The 17,093-nt window shown below is 51.1% G+C and overlaps 2 protein-coding genes across 3 annotated transcripts in view; both read right to left on the minus strand.

Annotated features, from left to right (window-relative positions):
• GPR21 (G protein-coupled receptor 21) overlaps window positions 1-1,591 on the minus strand; it is a 2,206-nt gene extending 615 nt beyond the window's left edge. The window contains exon 1 of the mRNA XM_034438747.3: window positions 1-1,591. This exon is cut by the window's left edge and continues 615 nt beyond it. Coding sequence (XP_034294638.1) covers window positions 171-1,259 — 1,089 coding nt within the window. The 5' untranslated portion in view covers window positions 1,260-1,591 and the 3' untranslated portion in view covers window positions 1-170.
• RABGAP1 (RAB GTPase activating protein 1) overlaps window positions 1-17,093 on the minus strand; it is a 101,322-nt gene that overhangs the window by 48,479 nt on the left and 35,750 nt on the right. For both annotated transcript variants that reach the window (XR_015730094.1, XM_087879489.1), the window contains exons 11-13: window positions 16,410-16,584; window positions 15,480-15,573; window positions 10,844-10,994 (exon numbers count right to left, since the gene is read on the minus strand). Coding sequence is in view for 1 of the 2 variants with exons in the window: in XM_087879489.1 (XP_087735615.1) it covers window positions 10,844-10,994; window positions 15,480-15,573; window positions 16,410-16,584 (420 nt within the window). In the remaining variant the exon portion in view is untranslated. The remainder of the gene's footprint in view (window positions 1-10,843; window positions 10,995-15,479; window positions 15,574-16,409; window positions 16,585-17,093) is intronic.

The following is a 17,093-nucleotide window of genomic DNA, read 5'->3' on the forward strand; positions in this document are numbered from 1 at the left end:
TGCTTCCCACCGGGGACTCGAACCCAGAAACCCGGTGCGCAGCCCTGTGGAAATCCTCAGGTCCTTTTTTGAGATCAGTAGCGTCTTTCTTTTTGCACATCTGGACGTCCTGAGTTCGGGGAGGAAGGGAAGGGGAGGGGGGGAAAAAAAAAAAAGAAAGAAAGCCCCCATCAGGCGTGACACCCGTTAGAAGGTCTTTTGCTGCGGGAGGCGGAGGAGTCCTTGGCGGCCCGGTGCCGGGCGCAAGGAATGCAAAGGGCGCCCGAGAGGTGCTTCAACCCTTTCTGAAAGACACTGTTGGACAAGCTGTAGATGATACAGTTGCAGAAGCTATTGCTGATGGCCAGCCAGGTGGTTAAGAAGGCGGCCAGGCGGTTGTGATAAACCGAGGAGCTCTCCAGGAGGAAGTAGACGATGTACGGGAGCCAGAGGATGTAGAAGACGCTGGTGATGCGCAGGAGGACCATGGCGTAGCGCTTGTCGGGGCACGGCTGCCCCTCGGATGCCTCCCCTTCCTGGGAGCTGAAGCGCACTCGCCTCTCGTTGATCTCCCGCGTGTGCTGCTGGCAGATGCGGAAGATGCTGAAGTAGGTGAAGCAGACGACCAAGGCGGCCGGCGCGTACAGCATGACCACGATGAAGAGGGTGAAGACGGCCCGGGTGTCCCAGAAGTCGGCGCACCACTGGAAGATGTCCCCGTGGTAGCCGGGTTTCCCCCACTCGAAGAAAGCGGGCAGGAAGACGGCGCCCGAGTAAAGCCAGAGCAGCAGGATGCAGGTGCGCAGGCGGCAAGGGGTGACCAGCGTGCTGTAGGTGAGGGGCTTGGTGATGGCGATGTAGCGGTCCAGGCTGATGCAGGCCAGCGAGGTCATGGAGACGCTCTTCAGCACCGAGACCACGTAGCCGAAGACTTTGCAGACCAGGGACTCCGGCAGGAAGGCCACCGGGTGGTGGAGCAGAGAGAGGGAGGGCACCAGGCAGCTCACCCCCACCAGCAGGTCGGCGTAGGCCATGGTCTGGATGAAGTAGCTGGTGGTGTGGTGGTTCAGCAGCGGGGCGCAGTGGAAGACAAAGATGACCACCAGGTTGCCCGAGATGATGAGGACGGTGAGGAAGACGATGATGATCACTTCCAGCAGGCAGACATCCAGGCTGTCGGGGTAGCCGGACGCCAGCAGGCAGAAGGGCCTCCCGCCGCTGTCACCGCCACCGCCGCTCCCGTTGCCGGAAGGGCTGCTGCCATCCAGGGAGGCGTTCATCTTGCAATGGTGCCCACGGCCCCCCACCTCTCACGCCGGTGGCCGCTGCCCGGCTGCTGCACCGGCTGTCATTGCGGCAGCTCCTGTGTGCGCGACGGCAGCGGTGGCTGCTGCTCCTTGGGAAAAGGCGAGGAGGAGTGTGGCAGCCACCCGGGCATTGTCCGCAATGCTCCCTCTTGGCTCGCTGCTGCTGCTGCTGCTGCCGGCAGCCACCGCCCCCTCCTCCAGCTGGGCTGGCTGGCTGGCTGGCTGGCAGCAGGCGGCTGGCTGCCGCTGGGGGGGAGCAGAGGTGCGTTGCTGCTGGGCTGCTCTCCGGCTGGAAGAGGAGGAGGAGGAGGAGGAGGAAGAGGGGGAGGCTGGCTGGAGGGTTGGGGGAGGGAGGGAGGGGAGGGGAGGAGAGAAGGCCAGTGGAGCCACGTGGAGGCGGTTCCTCTTGGAAGCCGAGGGAGGAAGAAAGAAGGGGCGTATTACAGCATCCCTCCCTTCCTCCCCGGATGCGCCAGGCGGGCTCCCCGCCCCCAACACTGCAGGAGAGGGGGAGAGGAGAGGGGGCCAGCTGCCCACCAGCTTCCCAGGGTATCTGGAGGAGGGATGCTCTGGAGACTGGCACCCCCTCCTCCTCCGCCGCCTACCTGCCGATGCTCCAAGGAGGACAAAGGCGAGCTCTTCGCAGCCAGCCAGCTAGCTAGCCAGCCAGCCAGCCGGCCAGCCAGCCAGGCAGGAGACGGTGCGTGTATCTGCCTGGGGTGTCTGCTCCGGCAGAGGCAGGCAGCTGCCCACTGCGGGTCAGAAGGGGAGGAAAAGGCAGCGCAGCCCCTGGGCTGGTTCTCTCCACCCAGCTGGCTCTGCAGATTCGGTGGGCGCGCGCGCCTGCGTGTCCCCAGGCTCCTCCAGCGCGCTTGCTCGCTCTTCACTGCACTGCCAAGCCCACCGCCCTGCAGAAAAGTTTCTCTTGGCGTAGGGAGAGAGGGGGAGCATCGGCCAAACCCACCCACCCGCCCGCCCACCTGCCCCTGCCTCTCAGCTCTGCCCAGACCGGCTGGAGTTACAGATGCAGTTGGGAAGTACAAATCTCTCAAACAGCCCAAAGAAAGCAGCCAGATGGAGGGGGAAGGGGAGGGATGCCAAGCCCCTTCCCCCCCCCCAGGTATCAACCCCTCAGGAGAGCTGCTGAGAGAGGGAGACCCTCCCTCTCTCTCCCTGATGCATTTTGGCAGCCCTGATCCTTTTACCCCCCCCCAAAAGGGGGAAGCCAAAACATGGCACTCCCTTCCCCCCCTCCCCCAAGGATATCATCAAAGGGGACGGTCCCCGTCCTTGTGACTCGAGATCCACCAGAGTGACCCTTGCAGGAGTTTTGACGGACTGAAATCCGGACAGGGCCTCTGTGACAGGGCCCCTGATCCAAAGATGGCTTCACCGAAGCCAGCTCTCTTGAGGGAAGCCTCTGGATTAAACCAGGATTCAGGTCTCCAGCTGTGCTTCCAAATCCCTTTAGCTCCAACGGTTTCTGTTCCTCTTTTATTTTTTAAAAATTTTTTATTTTTTTTTAAATTTAGATTTATATGCCGCCTTTCTCCGGAGACTCAGGGCGGCTTACAATGCGCTAAGCAATAGCCTTCATTCTTTTGTATATTTTATACAAAGTCAGCTTATTGCCCCCACAAACTGGGTCCTCATTTAACCTACCTTAGAAAGGATGGAAGGCTGAGTCAACCTTGAGCCTGGTGAGATTTCGAACCTGCAGTAATTGCAGGCAGCTGGTCTTAATAACCAGCTTAATAACAGGGTGCCTTAGACCACTGTACTACCAAGGCTCTTTTTATATTTATAGATAGATAGATAGATAGATAGATAGATAGATAGATAGATAGATAGATAGATATAGATATATATATAGATATATATTTTCCCTGATCCCTTTGGCAGGAACGGGAGAAAAGACTCTGCTTTGAATATTCATCGTGAGGCGAGATAATCTCAGGATTCAAACTCAGATTTAAGGGCTAAGGGAGCGAGAAGAGAGGGAAGGAAGGAGGGCGAGCTAGCCATCAGGAAAGATCCTTTGAAGCAACCCAGGTGATTCCTTCGTTAGCCATTGAAGAGACGGCTCCTTCGAAGCATCTCCCCTCCATCTTGCTCCTTCGGTTACCATAGAAACTGGCTCTCTTTTCTCCCTCGAAGACCTTGGAAACTCGGATCCGAAGAACGGGGAAAAAGGCAGCCGCCTTATTTCTGCAGTTTTTCGGTCAAGAAATCCTCACGGACAACCCCGGGTCGAGTTGATTCAACTGCTCCGAAAAATAAAAATCGATTTTTAAGGCGGTTTTCCAGATCGAGCAGCGGATCGCCGATTCGAGGGCGTTCTCCTTAAAAACTGCGCAGAGAATTCTCCCAAAAATATATACACTCCTCTTCCTGTTTAGTCTGGCGTGAAAGAAATGCATTTTATAGCTAATGGGACTTTTTTCTTGGGTTTGGTGTTAAGTGCCGCTGAGGTCCATGCACCTGAGCCAGGTGCTAATAAATGTGTGAATATTTAGGAAGGAAGAAACAAGGGTGCTCTGAGGAGTGAATCCGATTAGGCTTAAAAATTACTGTCCAGTTAAAAAGATGCATCTCTGGTTTGTCGTCCGTCCCCCCGTGAACAATTCTCCTTCATGTCAGAAAAAGACAGATGATTTAGAAGATGGAAAAGGGAGGGACCCAGCCATCAATCAATCAATCAATCAGAATAGAACCTTGGAGGTCTTCTAGTCCAGGCCCCTGCTCAATCAGGAGACCCTATACCCATGATGGTGAACCTATGGCACACGTGCCATAGGCGGCACGCAGAGCCATGTCGCCTGGCACACCAGCTCAGCTCCGGTGCGTGTGTGTTGGAGTCTCTGGAGGCTGGGGACAGCAAAAAAGTCACTTCCTGTCCAACCAGAAGTTGGGAAATGGGCTGTTTCGGCCTCAGAGGGGTGGGGAAGGCTGTTTTCGCCCTCCCCAGATGCATAGAGAGGATCTGGAGCCAGGTGAGAAAGAAAAACAGGCCTACTGGGCCATCGCTAGGAGCGGGGGGAGGGGGGTCGCATGCGCGGGATAGGGTGCATAGAATTATGGGTGCATAATTGCATGCATGCGAACCTCCCCCGCTCCCCCCCGTCCTGGCACGCGATGGCAAAAAGGTTAGCCATCACTGCCCTATACCATTTCGGATGAGTGACTGTCCAGTCTCTTCTTAAAAACCTTCAATGATGAAGCAACTCACAACTTCTTGTGGCACGCTGTTCCACTGGTTCATTGTTCACTGTTAGGAAGTTTCTCCTTCATCCCAGGTTGCTTCTCTCCTTGGTTAAGTTTCCATCTGTTGTTTCTTGTCCTGCCTTCTGGGGCTTTGGAAAATAAATTGAGCCCCTCCTCTTTGTGGCAGCCCCTTCAATACTGGAATAGTGCCATCGTGTCCCCCCTACTCCTTCTTTTCTCTAGACTGGCCAAACCCAAATCCTGCAACCGTTCTTCATATTTTTTTAGTCTTTAATCATCTTAATTGCTCCTCTTTGCACTTTTGTTCCCCCCCCCAAAGTCTCAACATTTTTGTTGAGACACTGGATCTATACACACTGCAGAGCCCCCAGTTTTTATGGAAAGGCCCTGGAGATCTACAGCAGTGGCCAAAATTGTGGAAACCTTTTGGGAAAAGTTGTATTTTCTAAAACTAGCTAATAACACCACTTTTTTTTAGTACCATAAAAGTATATATCAATGGAAAGATAATTTAATCAAGAATGTAGCCTTGGTAGTACAGTGGTCTAAGGCACCCTGTTATTAAGCTAGTTATTAAGACCAGCTGCCTGCAATTACTGCAGGTTCGAATCTCGCCAAGGCTCAAGGTTGACTCAGCCTTCCATCCTTTCTAAGGTAGGTGAAATGAGGACCCAGTTTGTGGGGGCAATAAGCTGACTTTGTATAAATATACAAAAGGATGAAGGCTGTTGCTTAGCGCATTGTAAGCCGCCCTGAGTCTCCGGAGAAGGGCGGCATATAAATCAAATTTTTTAAAAAATGTAATGCAATCACTTTTATGAAGGATTTGCTATTAGAATAGCAGTTAACAGTATAAAGACAAAAAGCGAAACACGTAGAAAAAAGGAGATATACAAAAATTGTCACTCTAGAAAAAAAACGAGATCTACAAAAATGATATACCATGTCAGTTAATACTTTGTTGGGTAACCTTTAGCATGAATGACGGCCTTACAACGTCTTCCCATGGAGTGAACCAAGTCTTTGAGTTCTGCAGCTGTTTATCATGTGAAACCAAGATGGAATGATGGCTTCTATTAACTGGGTTTTATTGCTGGGTCGCTTCTGACTAACCAGTTTCTTTAGTCGGAAAATCCATAGATTTCCAATTGGGTGAAGGTCTGGGCTATTCCCAGGCCATTCCAGCAGTGGAATAGGATTATCTTGAAACTCCAAAAAATAGAAGTGGTGTTATTAGCCATCAAAGCTATTAGCCATCAAATACCTCCGGGTATTTTGCTGTGCACTCAAGAGCCTATTGTTCCACCAGGCCTGGCTATCAACATAATAACTTTAAATTGGGTGTTTTAAATTTCTGGGGTTTTAAATTGAGCCGAATTATTTAATAATTTTAAATTATTTTAATTGGTTTGTCTTGTGCTTTTAATAGGCTGTACACCGCCCTGAGTCCTTCGGGAGAAGGGCGGTATAGAAATAAAATTATTATTATTATTATTATTATTATTATTATTATTATTATTATTATTATTATTATTATTATTATTAAAAATACACTTTTCCCAAAAGGTTTCCACAATTTTGGCCACTACCGTATTTCCTCTTTCTCCCTACAGCAGGTAAGTCCCTCCTTTCCAAAACCAAGGGAGCAAAATTGGCTAAATTGTTTTTTTTTTTTTTTTACAGATTTTTGAATCGCGGCATCCTATGCCCATGATGGATGCCAGTCAAAAGACACCTGTGATCCAGGGTTAGGTAGGGCTGAATCACAGAATATCGGAGTTGGAAGGGACCTTGGAGGTCTTCTAGTCCAACCTGCTGCTGAAGCAGAAGCCCCTATATACCATTTCAGATAAGTGACTGTCAAATCACTGTCAAAGAAGCCTTGGTAGTACAGTGGTCTAAAGCACCCTGTTATTAAGACCAGCTGCCTGCAATTACTGCAGGTTCGAATCTCGCCAGGCTCAAGGTCGACTCAGCCTTCCATCCTTTCTAAGGTGGGTAAATTGAGGACCCAGTTTGTGGGGGCAATAAGCTGACTTTGTATAAATATACAAAAAAGGATGAAGGCTATTGCTTAGCGCATTGTAAGCCGCCCTGAGTCTCCGGAGAAGGGCGGCATATAAATCAAATTTTTTAAAAAAAGAAAAGAAAGAGAAAGAAAGAGAAAGAAAGAGAAGGAAGGAAGGAAGGAAGGAAGGAAGGAAGGAAGGAAGGAAAGAAAGAAAGAAAGAAAGAAAGAAAGAAAGAAAGAAAGAAAGAAAGAAAGAAAGAAAGAAGCTGACTTTGTATAAATATACAAAAGGATGAAGGCTATTGCTTAGCGCATTGTAAGCCGCCCTGAGTCTCCGGAGAAGGGCGGCATATAAATCAAATTTTTAAAAAAAATCATTTTTTTTTACAGAAGATGAGCTCTCGTGGCCTCTTTACTCCACAACCGATCCACAAAGATTTTTCTTTGAGCTGGAGGAAAGCCTAGCAGCCCCCCCCTCTGGAGGACTCAGGGTTGTGTGAAGGTGTGGTTTTTTTTTTTTTTGTTTGTTTCTTAGACTTGTGAACTGGTTAAATGAAGAAATAAAAAAAAAATCAGGAGGAAAGGCAACGCCAGCTTGGAAAACAATCTCGGAGCTGGTGCGAAGCTGCTTCTGGGATTCCTGCGAGGTGCACTACGTCGTTTCTCCAGGGAGCAACTGCGGAGAAGAAGGCTGGACGGGGCTTGGAGCAAAGAACCAGCTGTTGGGACCGAGGCGCGTGTCCGCACAAAGGCCCCTCTGTCGAGGGGGCAATGGGGGAAGGACTGCTTTCCAGGCAAGGAGCACCGTCCCAGTGGAAGTCAGAAAGCTGCTCTGCTTAGAACAGCTCATTCAAAGCTAAAACAACGGCACTGCAAAAGGCGACTTAGGACCGTTTTTCACACACAACTCAGACCATTGCAGCATCCCCAGGCTCACGTGATCCAAATTCAAATAGAACAGAATAACAGAGTTGGAAGGGGCCTTGGAGGTCTTCTAGTCCAACCCCCTGCTTAGGCAGGAAACCCGACACCACTTCAGACAAATGGTTATCCAACCTCTTCTTAAAAACTTCCAGTGCCGCGTCGCTCAGTTCCGGGACAGGTTGCCGGGTGCAGGGGCCCGAGTATTTCAGGTCAGGCACCTCCAGGACCGGCGGGGCAGCCGGGGGTGTGGGGCTCCCAACCAGTATAGGGACCACCCCCCTTACAGACCACGTTTGATGGTAACCCCGATCGGGTGACTCTCTTTCTAAGCCAGGTACTTAGCTATATCGACCTGTATGGTCGCTGCTGTCTCTCCCGAGATTGCTACGTGTCTGTTCAGACCTAGGCTTCCCAAGAGCGTGAAGCAGACTCCTTTGTCCCGACAAAAAAAACCCTTTTTATTAAATTACTGTGAATTCCTCTCATTCACATCCAGCAGAGTCTTTCAAGGGTGAATTTACAGTCACAGACCTTATCTGGCTTGGAGAGCTGGCAGGCCGATATCTTCAAAACGTGTCTCGGAGAGTCACGAACCAATTAAGCGAACTGATTGTCCCCTGCAAACTCCACTCCCCTTTCGCTCCTCTTTTATTCCCTCTGGGAGGGGCCATTCATCGTCCACCTTGGCCTTACTCCCAAGTCGACCCTTGTTCTTTAGCCATTCCCTTCGGCCGAAGAGGTTGTAGAAAAAATGCTTTTAAAAGTTTAAAAAAAAAAAAGCCTCTGATGATTGCCCAGCTCAGCTGGGCATGGGAGGGGGGGGGGGGCAGGGATTTTTGCTACCGGTTCTCCAAACCAGCTGCCGTCTTTGCTACCGGATCAGGTGATCCGGTCCGAACCGGGAGCATTTCACGCCTGCCCCTGTCCTAAGACATGTGCTTCTTTCCAAATGTCACACTCTCCGACAGAGCAGATTTGACACCTTTCATCTGTCCGGCCAATTGTTTCGGTTACCTTTTACGCAGGCTCCGTCTTGTAGCAATAGCATTTAAGACTTATATATCCCTTTATGGTGCTTTACAGCCCTCTCTAAGCAGTTTACAGAGTCATCCTATTGCCCCCCCCCCAACAACCTGGGTCTTCGTTTTACCCACCTCGGAAGGATGGAAGGCTGAGTCAGTCAGGGAGGACCAAACTGCTGGCAGTGGGCAGAGTTAGCCTGCAATACTGCATTCTAACCATGAGGGAGGAAGGGAGGGAGGAGATGTGGAGGGGAAGGGAGGGGGAAGGAAGAAAGCAGAAGGAAGGGAGGGAGGGAGGGAGGGGGAAAGAAAGGAAGGAGGGAGGGAAGGAAGGAAGGAAGGAGGAAATTATAAAAAGAAAGGAAGGAAAGAGGCAGAAGGTATAGGAAGGAATGAAGGAAGATATGAAAAAAAGGAAGGAAAGAGAGAAGGAAGGAAGGAAGGAAGGAATTATAAAAAGAAAGGAAGGAAAGAGGCAGAAGGTATAGTAAGGAATGAAAGAAGATATGAAAAAAAAGGAAGGAAAGAGACAAGGAAGGAAGAATGGGAGGGAGGGAAGAAGGGAGGGAGGGGAAAAGAAAGGAGGGAGGGAGGGAGGGAGGGAAGGAAGGAAGGAAGGAAGGAAGGAAGGAGGAAGGAAAGAGGCAGAAGGTATAGGAAGGAATGAAAGAAGATATGAAAAAAAGGAAGGAAAGAGACAAGGAAGGAAGAAAGGGAGGGAGGGAAGAAGGGAGGGAGGGAGGGAGGGAGGGAGGGGAAAAGAAAGAAGGGAGGGAGGGAGGGAGGGAGGGAAGGAAGGAAGGAAGGAGGAAGGAAAGAGGCAGAAGGTATAGGAAGGAATGAAGGAAGATATGAAAAGTAAGGAAGGAAAGAGATAAGGAAGGAAGGAAGGAAGGAAGGAAGGAAGGAAGGAAGGAAGGAAGGAAGGAAGGAAGGAAAGCAGCTACAGCACTTAGACTTATTTACCACTTCATAGTGTTTTACAGCCCTCTCTAAGTGGTTTACAGGGTCAGCCTATTGCCCCCCAACAATCTGGGTCCTCACTTTACTGACCTCGGAAGGACGGAAGTCAACCTTGAGCCTGGTGAGATTTGAACTGCGAAATTGCAGGCAGCCAGCAAGGCCGCCCAGAGTCCCTCGGGAGTTGGGCGGCATAGAAATGCGATAAATTAAATTAAAAGGCAGCAGAAGTAGCCTGCCCGTATACTGCACTCTAATCACTGCGCCTAAAACCACAGGACATTCTAACCACGGGACTTTACCAGCGCCTTTGAGAAAGTTCCCTGGGAAACAAGAAACATTTTGAGAAGCCTTCGAAGCCGGAGACCGGAAAGAGTATTTTTTCAGAGTATATGACACACTTTTCCCCTCCCTAAAAGAGGGTGAAAGTTTGGGTGCATCTTATACACCGAATGTAGCCCCGCTAACCCGCCACCCCCCACTCTTCGGCCATTTTCAGCCTCCACGCATCGCGTTCTAGACCTGTTCCAGATTGCCACAGACTATCGCCGCCTCTGCGCAATCGGTGGCGAAAATCCCTGCCGCCTGGAACTGCCCGAAAACGCAACACTCGGAGGACAAAAACGGGGCATGCAGAGGCCGAAAATGCGATGCGCAGAGGCCAAAAACGCAATGCGCGGAGGCGGTGATCGGCAGCTATGTGCTCTGGTGATCCCCGCAACCTTGAACGGGTCTGAAACGGGGCGTTCGGAGGCCGAAACGTGAGGCATGGAGGTGGTGATGGTCTGTGGCGATCCCTGCAGCCTGGAACAGCTGATTGCGGGTATTCCGGGAGGCCGATCCACCCGCCAATAAGCTGTTTGTGCTGAATCAGGCTGCAAGAATGTGTTGAAGCTGACTTGGCTGTTCGCTATTTGCTGCAAGGACAGTCAGAGTTTGCAGCAGCAAGCAAAACACAAGCAGAGGAGAGGAGTTTCAGTTTTAGTTTCAGAGATCAGAAAAACATTCAGCTTTAGAACAGTTGACCTAAGCCACGCCCAGGCTCCTTGCTGTCTCCTTCCTTGTTGCTCACACAGCAAATATTGTTTCAGTTTCCAAACAGTCTCACTCACTGACAGGACGCTAGCCAGATGAATACCGATGTAGGCAGAGGCAGATTTTTTTCCGCCTTATTTTCCTCCCCAAAAACTAAGGTGCGTCTTATACTCTGGAGTGTCTTATACTCCAAAAAATACAGTAATTGAAATTCTGCCTTAAAATGCCTCCCAAACTATATTCCAGTTGTCCCCAGGACCGATCTCCTTGTTCTCTCTCCGAGCGGTTCCAGAAGCCCACCAACCTGAGAAGCCAACCCAAAGGCCACTGTTGAAAGCATCTTCTCCCCCAGCAATCTTCTGTTCATAAAACAAACCCACCTTTGTGATGAGAATCCGGTATTTCTCCACCAGAAAGTCGTTGTTGTGACATCCTGCCAGAAGCTGCCACACCTCTCCCCGGAGAGCTTCGGGGACGCCGCTCCTCACCAACGCAGACAAGGGTTTGGGCCGCACGCTCAGGTTCAAGTGCCTGGAAAGGAGGGAGGGAGCAAGAGCTCAGCTGGGGGCTTGGCAAAAGGGAAAGCACACCCCGCAACAGGAGGGGGTGGGTTCCCTCTTGCCTCAACTAATCAAAATCAGAAAAGAATAGCGTGGGAAGGGACCTTGGAGGTCTTCCAGTCCAGCCCCCTGCTCAAGCAGGACAACCTACACCAGGGATGGCGAACCTTTTTGCCGTCACGTGCCAAAAGCGGGGAGAGCACAGGGGGTCACGCACCTGCCCACACCCATAATTCAATGTGCCCTGCGCCACCGCACATGCGCACGCGACCCCCCTGCACTCCCCCTGCTTTTGGCACACGATGTCACAGTGGGCCCAGTAGGTCCGTTTTTCACCCTCCCCAGGCTCCAGAGCCTTTCTAGGAGCCTGGGGAGGGCAAAAACAGCCTTCTCCACCCCCTGTGGGCCCTCCGGAGGCCGGAAACAGCCCGTTTCCTGACTTCTGGAAGGCCCAAAAATCAGCTGGCTGGGGCACTGGAGCTGAGCAAGGGCAACGCTTGCGTGCTCACAGATATGGTTCCGTGTGCCACCTGTCAGACTGCGGTGCTATCTCAAAATTAAATGAATTTCCAAACTGCCAATCTTTAAGGAAATCTTTCTTTAATTGAGCTCAGCCACCGGATCATGACTCCACACGGACAAGACTGACCTTTTGCCTCCCAATCCCTCCCTTTCCGATCCCCAAATCTCTGCTTCTCATTGGCTGTCTTCCAAGTCATTCTTCAGACTTCTTTTCCTCGTCATTTCTCAGGAATGTGCCCCCCTCCCCTCATTTCCACGACAACCGGGCTTCAAAGGGATTCAAAGGTTCGCCATCACGGACCTACACTATTTCAGATAAATGGCTGTCCAGTCTCTTCTTAAAAACCTCCAGTGATGGAGCACCCACGATTTCTGGTGACAAGCTGTTCCACTGGTTAATTGTCCTGTGTGTTAGGAAGTTCCTCCTTAATTCCAGGTTGCTTCTCTCTTTAATTAGTTTCCAACCATTGCTTCTTGTCCTGCCCTCTGGTGCTTTTTAGAATATTTTGACCTCCCCCTTCTTTGTGGCAGCCCCTCAAATACGAGAATGCTCTTATCATGTCGCCCCTAATTCTTCTTTTCTCTAGACTAGCCCGACCCAAATCCTGCAGCTGTTCTTCATACGTTTTAATCTTCAGGCCTTTGATCCTCTTAGTTGCTCTTCTCTGCACTTTTTCCAAAGTCTCAACATCTTTCTTTTTAGCGTGGTGACCAAAATTGGTTGCAGTATTCCAGGTGGGGCCTTACTAAGGGTTTTATAAAGCGGAACTAATACTTGTTTTATGTTTTATGTTTGTTTTATTAAATTTATATACCGCCCTACTCCCGAAGGACTCAGGGCGGTGAACAGGCACAGAATAAAATACATAAATACAAAAGTTAGAAACAATTTAAAACCAAATTAAATAATTTAGTCCAAGATAATTAAAAATCCCAATAATTTAAAACAAATTAAAATTTCAGTTTAAAAATTTAAAAGAAAAGGGAGAAGATTTAGGCCAGGCCAGCTTGATGAAATAAAAAAGTCTTAAGAGCACGGCGGAAAGTGCGCAGATCCGGGATCCTCCGTAACTCCGGGGGGAGCTCGTTCCAGATAGTGGGTGCCCCCACAGAGAAGGCTCTCCCCCTGGGGGCCGCCAGTCGACATTGTTTGGCTGACAGCATCTGGAGGAGCCCCTCTCTATGAGAGCGTACCGGCCGGTGGGAGGCTGTTTGTGGTAGTAGGCGGTCCCGTAAATAACCAGGTCCTAAGCCATGGAGCGCTCTAAAGGTGGTAACCAAAACCTTGAAGCGCACCTGGAAGACCACCGGGAGCCAGTGCAGCTCACGCAGGAGAGGTGTCACAGGGGAGCACCATGTTGCTCCCATAACCCCCCGCGCGGCCACACTCTGCGCCAGTTGCAGCCTCCGGGTGGTCCTCAAGGGGAGCCCCATGGAGACAGCGTTGCAATAGTCCAGGTGGGACTATCACGCGATCTTGATTCTAGGCCTCTTTATACAACCTAGGACTGTATTAGCTTTTCTGGCTGCGGCTCAATCAGCAGGTCCCTTTTCAAGATCAGTGACTTCCTGGAGCAGAGGTGTCAAACTCAAGACCAGAGGGCTGGATCCAACCTGTGGGGTACTTAGATTCGGCCCACAGGGAAACAGCAAAGGACCGGCTCATGGTGCCTCTGCCAACGAAAACGGAGCTCGGTGGGCCAGCTCCATTTTCTCTGGAAGAGGGCTAGCAAGAGAAAGTAAAAACATCACAAAAGGAGAAATTCCCCTTTTGCATTTGGGCAGCCAAGAAGGGACAGGAAAGGAGAAAGGAGAACGATAGCAAGAGAGCAAGGAAGGAAAAAGAAGGAAAGAGGGGAAGGAAAAAGAAGAAAAGGGAAAAAGGAAGGAAGGAGAGAAAGAAGGGAGGAAGGAGAGAAAAAAGGAAGGAAGAAGGAAGGAGAGAAAGAAAGAAGGAGAGAAAGAAGGAAAGAGGGGAAGGAAGAAGAATGAAGAGGGAAGGAAAAGAAGAAAAAGGAAAAAAGGAAGGAAGGAAGGAGAGAAAGAAGGGAGGAAGGAAGGAAGGGAGGGAGGAAGGAAGGAAGGAAGGAGATTATAATGAGAGGGAGGGAGGGTCTGAGGGAAATCCTGCCTTAGCACTTGGCCACCACAGGTGCTCGTGGCCACACACCCCTGGCCATGCCCCCCCTCCCAGGTCAAACACACCTCTGATGCAGCCCTCAATGAAATTGAGTTTGACACCCCTGTCCTAGAGCAGAGGTCTGCAACCTTAAACACTCAAAGAGCAATTTGGATCTGTTTCCCACAGAAAAGAAAACACCGGGAGCCACAAAACCCTTCCCGTGCCTGACTATTTCCTGAGCAGCCACAAAACTAGCATAGGTAGTTGAATTAAACATTCTGTTTTCTTCTGAAACTTTTCTTTTCTTGGGTTTATCCATGGTTGGCCTACCAGGGGTTGAAAAGCTCAATAAATCATGTGCCAAGAGGTGTCGCACATTGGCGGTTATGACGCATATTTTGAGTGACAGGGAGCCGCAGCAGAGGGCTGAAAGAGCCACATGCGGCTCCAGAGCCACAGGTTGCTGACTCCTGTCCTAGCGGGAGAAAGGTGGGCTATGCATGTAAGGAAGAGCTGAGCAGAAGGGACAGTTGTGATGGCACCTCCCTTCTGCAAATCACCAAGAAGTTGACTCAGTCAACAAGGCTTGTGGGGAGCGGCTGTATTGGGACTTTGCCTACATACCTGCCTTCTCCTGACTGGATGGATCTAGGACTTTTCGGCTCGTAACCATGGCCATGCCTGTTTCTCCTCCAGGGTTTCGCCTTTGCGTTATTCTCCACAAGCTTTTCTCCTTGGCTGGGCCTCCCCCATTCTTTCGCCTCGGCACATGGGCCACAGCCCCTACATCCCATCGCTTCGCTGCAGCCCATTCGTCGAAGTACAGTTCGCGTCAGGCGTTGTTGTGGCCTGCCAGCAGCCTGCGCAGATTGTGGCTGATCCCGACGACGAGGAGGCTGGTGTGGTGTTGCGCCAGCAGCCTGCGCAGCCGGCGCTCATGTCGGACAGCGAGGAGGCTGAAGAGGATGTGGTGCCAGAGGCAGAGACTCAGCCTGGGCCTTCAGAACCTCCAGAGGCTCCTTCAAGTGGAGAGAGCGAAGTGGAGGAGCCTCTCCTCAATGCTCGGGCACGCAGGGCTGCCAAAAGGCAGGAGTGGCTACTCAGGAGGAGGAGGTCTCCTCGAGAGTAAGGCTTGAGGATAATTGGCCACTCCCTTAGCCTATTTAAGTCACACGCAGTTAGTAAGTTTCTTGCTGGAAACAACTTGTAATTATCATCAGAGCATTTTTGGAAAAGTCGTATCTTGTTTTCTAGGCTGGTTGCCAACCCTTGCCGGACTTTGGTTTATTCTTGCTACTTAATAAATTTGATAAGGACCGTTGGTGTGTGTCAATATCCTCGGGAATTCGGAGCTGGGGCACAACAGGACAGCCAATCAGCGCAGGAGCTCGGGAGCTTTGGGAGAGGTGCTGCTTGGGGGAAGGTGCTGCGTTTGTTATGAGGAGGGGAGGGGTGGAAGAGCGGGGATGGGGGGGGTGTATATGGAGGTGCTGCGCTTGGTGGAGGAGCGGGGGTGGGGCGGTGCGTAAATAAGCCGGTTTCATCCAAAGGAGTATACGGAGGTGCTGCGAACTGTCCTGGGTGCCCAAACGACTGACGCGAACTGTATTTCGACGAAAGGACTGGGACAGAGGGGCCGTGGCCCATGTGCCAGGGCGAAAAAGATGGAGGAGGGCCTGCCGAGGAGAAAAGCTTGTGAATAATAACACAGAGGCGAAACCCTGGAGGAGAAACAGGCACGGCCCATTCCGGACGGGATAATCCGAACGAGGACAATTCCTGGAACGTGGACGCAGGAAGCAGAGGACTTACCACTTGGAAAGCAGGTCTCCCCACGTCTCCAGGATCTTTTCTGCACACTCTTTAGAGACGTCCCCTGAGCCACTGAGCAGAGGCTCGTCGTTATCTGCAAAAGACGAGGAGAGGCTGAGGGAGGGTGCAAAGCACAAGGCACCAAAACGCCCCACAGCGGAGAGCCACTCTTCCACGGGCACCTGTCCAAACCCCGCTGTCAGGTCTGCCATCTTCAGCTTGGCGCCTCGCTAGCATCCTGCCATCAGGATGGATGGAGGGTAAAGGGGGGGACAAATGAGCAATGAGCGTGTATGAGGTTACGATGGGAATTTGGGAGGGGGGACCGACAGCTTGACGAAGACCAGGAAAGCACGATACCACTTTGTGCCAGCTGACAAGGCCAGCACACCCTGTGATTGGAACGTGGATTGCCCCAAACATCTCAGCGCTCTCTCTAAAGAGCTCTTCATTGGCTGAAGACAAACTGGTCCAAGGCGGGAGGGCTGGGAGAAGGGGAATAATCTGTAATCTTATCAGGCGGGAAATTTAGTTCTAGACTGACTTTAAGCAATCTTTAGTAAAAGAACCTATCACTTCAACCGAATGGAGTCGAGGGTCTTTCTTTCCCAAGGAGCCTGACTGGGGCAGGTCTGACACCTGCTTTCCTGGAACAAATCCAAAGCAGGTGGCACTTTCAGAGATAAAGGGCGGCCTCTGCTACAGCTGGGCAGCTTTCAGTGACCAAACTGGGCGATTTGCAGAATCTGGACCCTAAAGTAGTTAGGAAACGCTATGGGGGCTTTGACTGAGATATCTTACACAGAGAGAGAGAGATACGGAGAAGGTGTGTCCCAAATCTCTTATCGAAGTCTACAACTAGCCCACTGCCCGCCGACGACCCCTCGCAGGAGACCACCCTGGAAAAGCTGCCTTTCCAGTCTACCTTACCTTCCTCTTCATCATCCTCGGGAGGGGATGGGATCATAGAGCCTTGGGAGCCGGATTGGGGGAGGCGGATGGCGGGGCTGGCAGTGGTTTTCTTCCTTTCCCTTTGGGATTCGCTCTCCAGGCACACCACTTCGTAGAGAGTGTCGGTGCTGGTCTTTCGGTCCTTCTGCTTGATCTATAGCAACAGATCAACAACATTGGTCGGGGTTGGGTTCAAAGCTTAACAGAAATGTTTCAGGGACCCACTTTAAGTGTTCTTGTCTGTGTGGAATAGACCTCCCCTCCATCCAACAGGCTAGGACAGGAGTCGGCAACCTTAAAACACTCAAAGAGCCACAACCAGAAGCTGACACCCGCATTCAATTCTGGAGCCGACCGGAAGTCCAGTTCCCCCACCATAAAGACTCCTCCTAGTGTGGCGTCCTTTTACTTCTGCCGACCGGAAGTCCAGTTCCCCCACCATAGAGACTCCTCCTAGTGTGGCGTCCTTTTACTTCTGCCGACTGGAAGTCCAGTTCCCCCACCATAGAGTCTCCTCTAGCACGGCATCCTTTTTTCCTCTGCTGACCGGAAGTCCACTTCTCTCCCCCACCACCACCATAGAGTCTCCTCTTAGCGCAGCGTCCTTTTTCCTCTACCTGTCCTAACCGAAAGCCCTATCAATTCTGGAGACGACCGGAAGTC

The sequence above is a fragment of the Pantherophis guttatus genome, chromosome 16 (assembly GCF_059756535.1).
Source record: "Pantherophis guttatus breed Tessera chromosome 16, ASM5975653v1, whole genome shotgun sequence".
Taxonomy (NCBI): Eukaryota; Metazoa; Chordata; class Lepidosauria; order Squamata; family Colubridae; genus Pantherophis; species Pantherophis guttatus.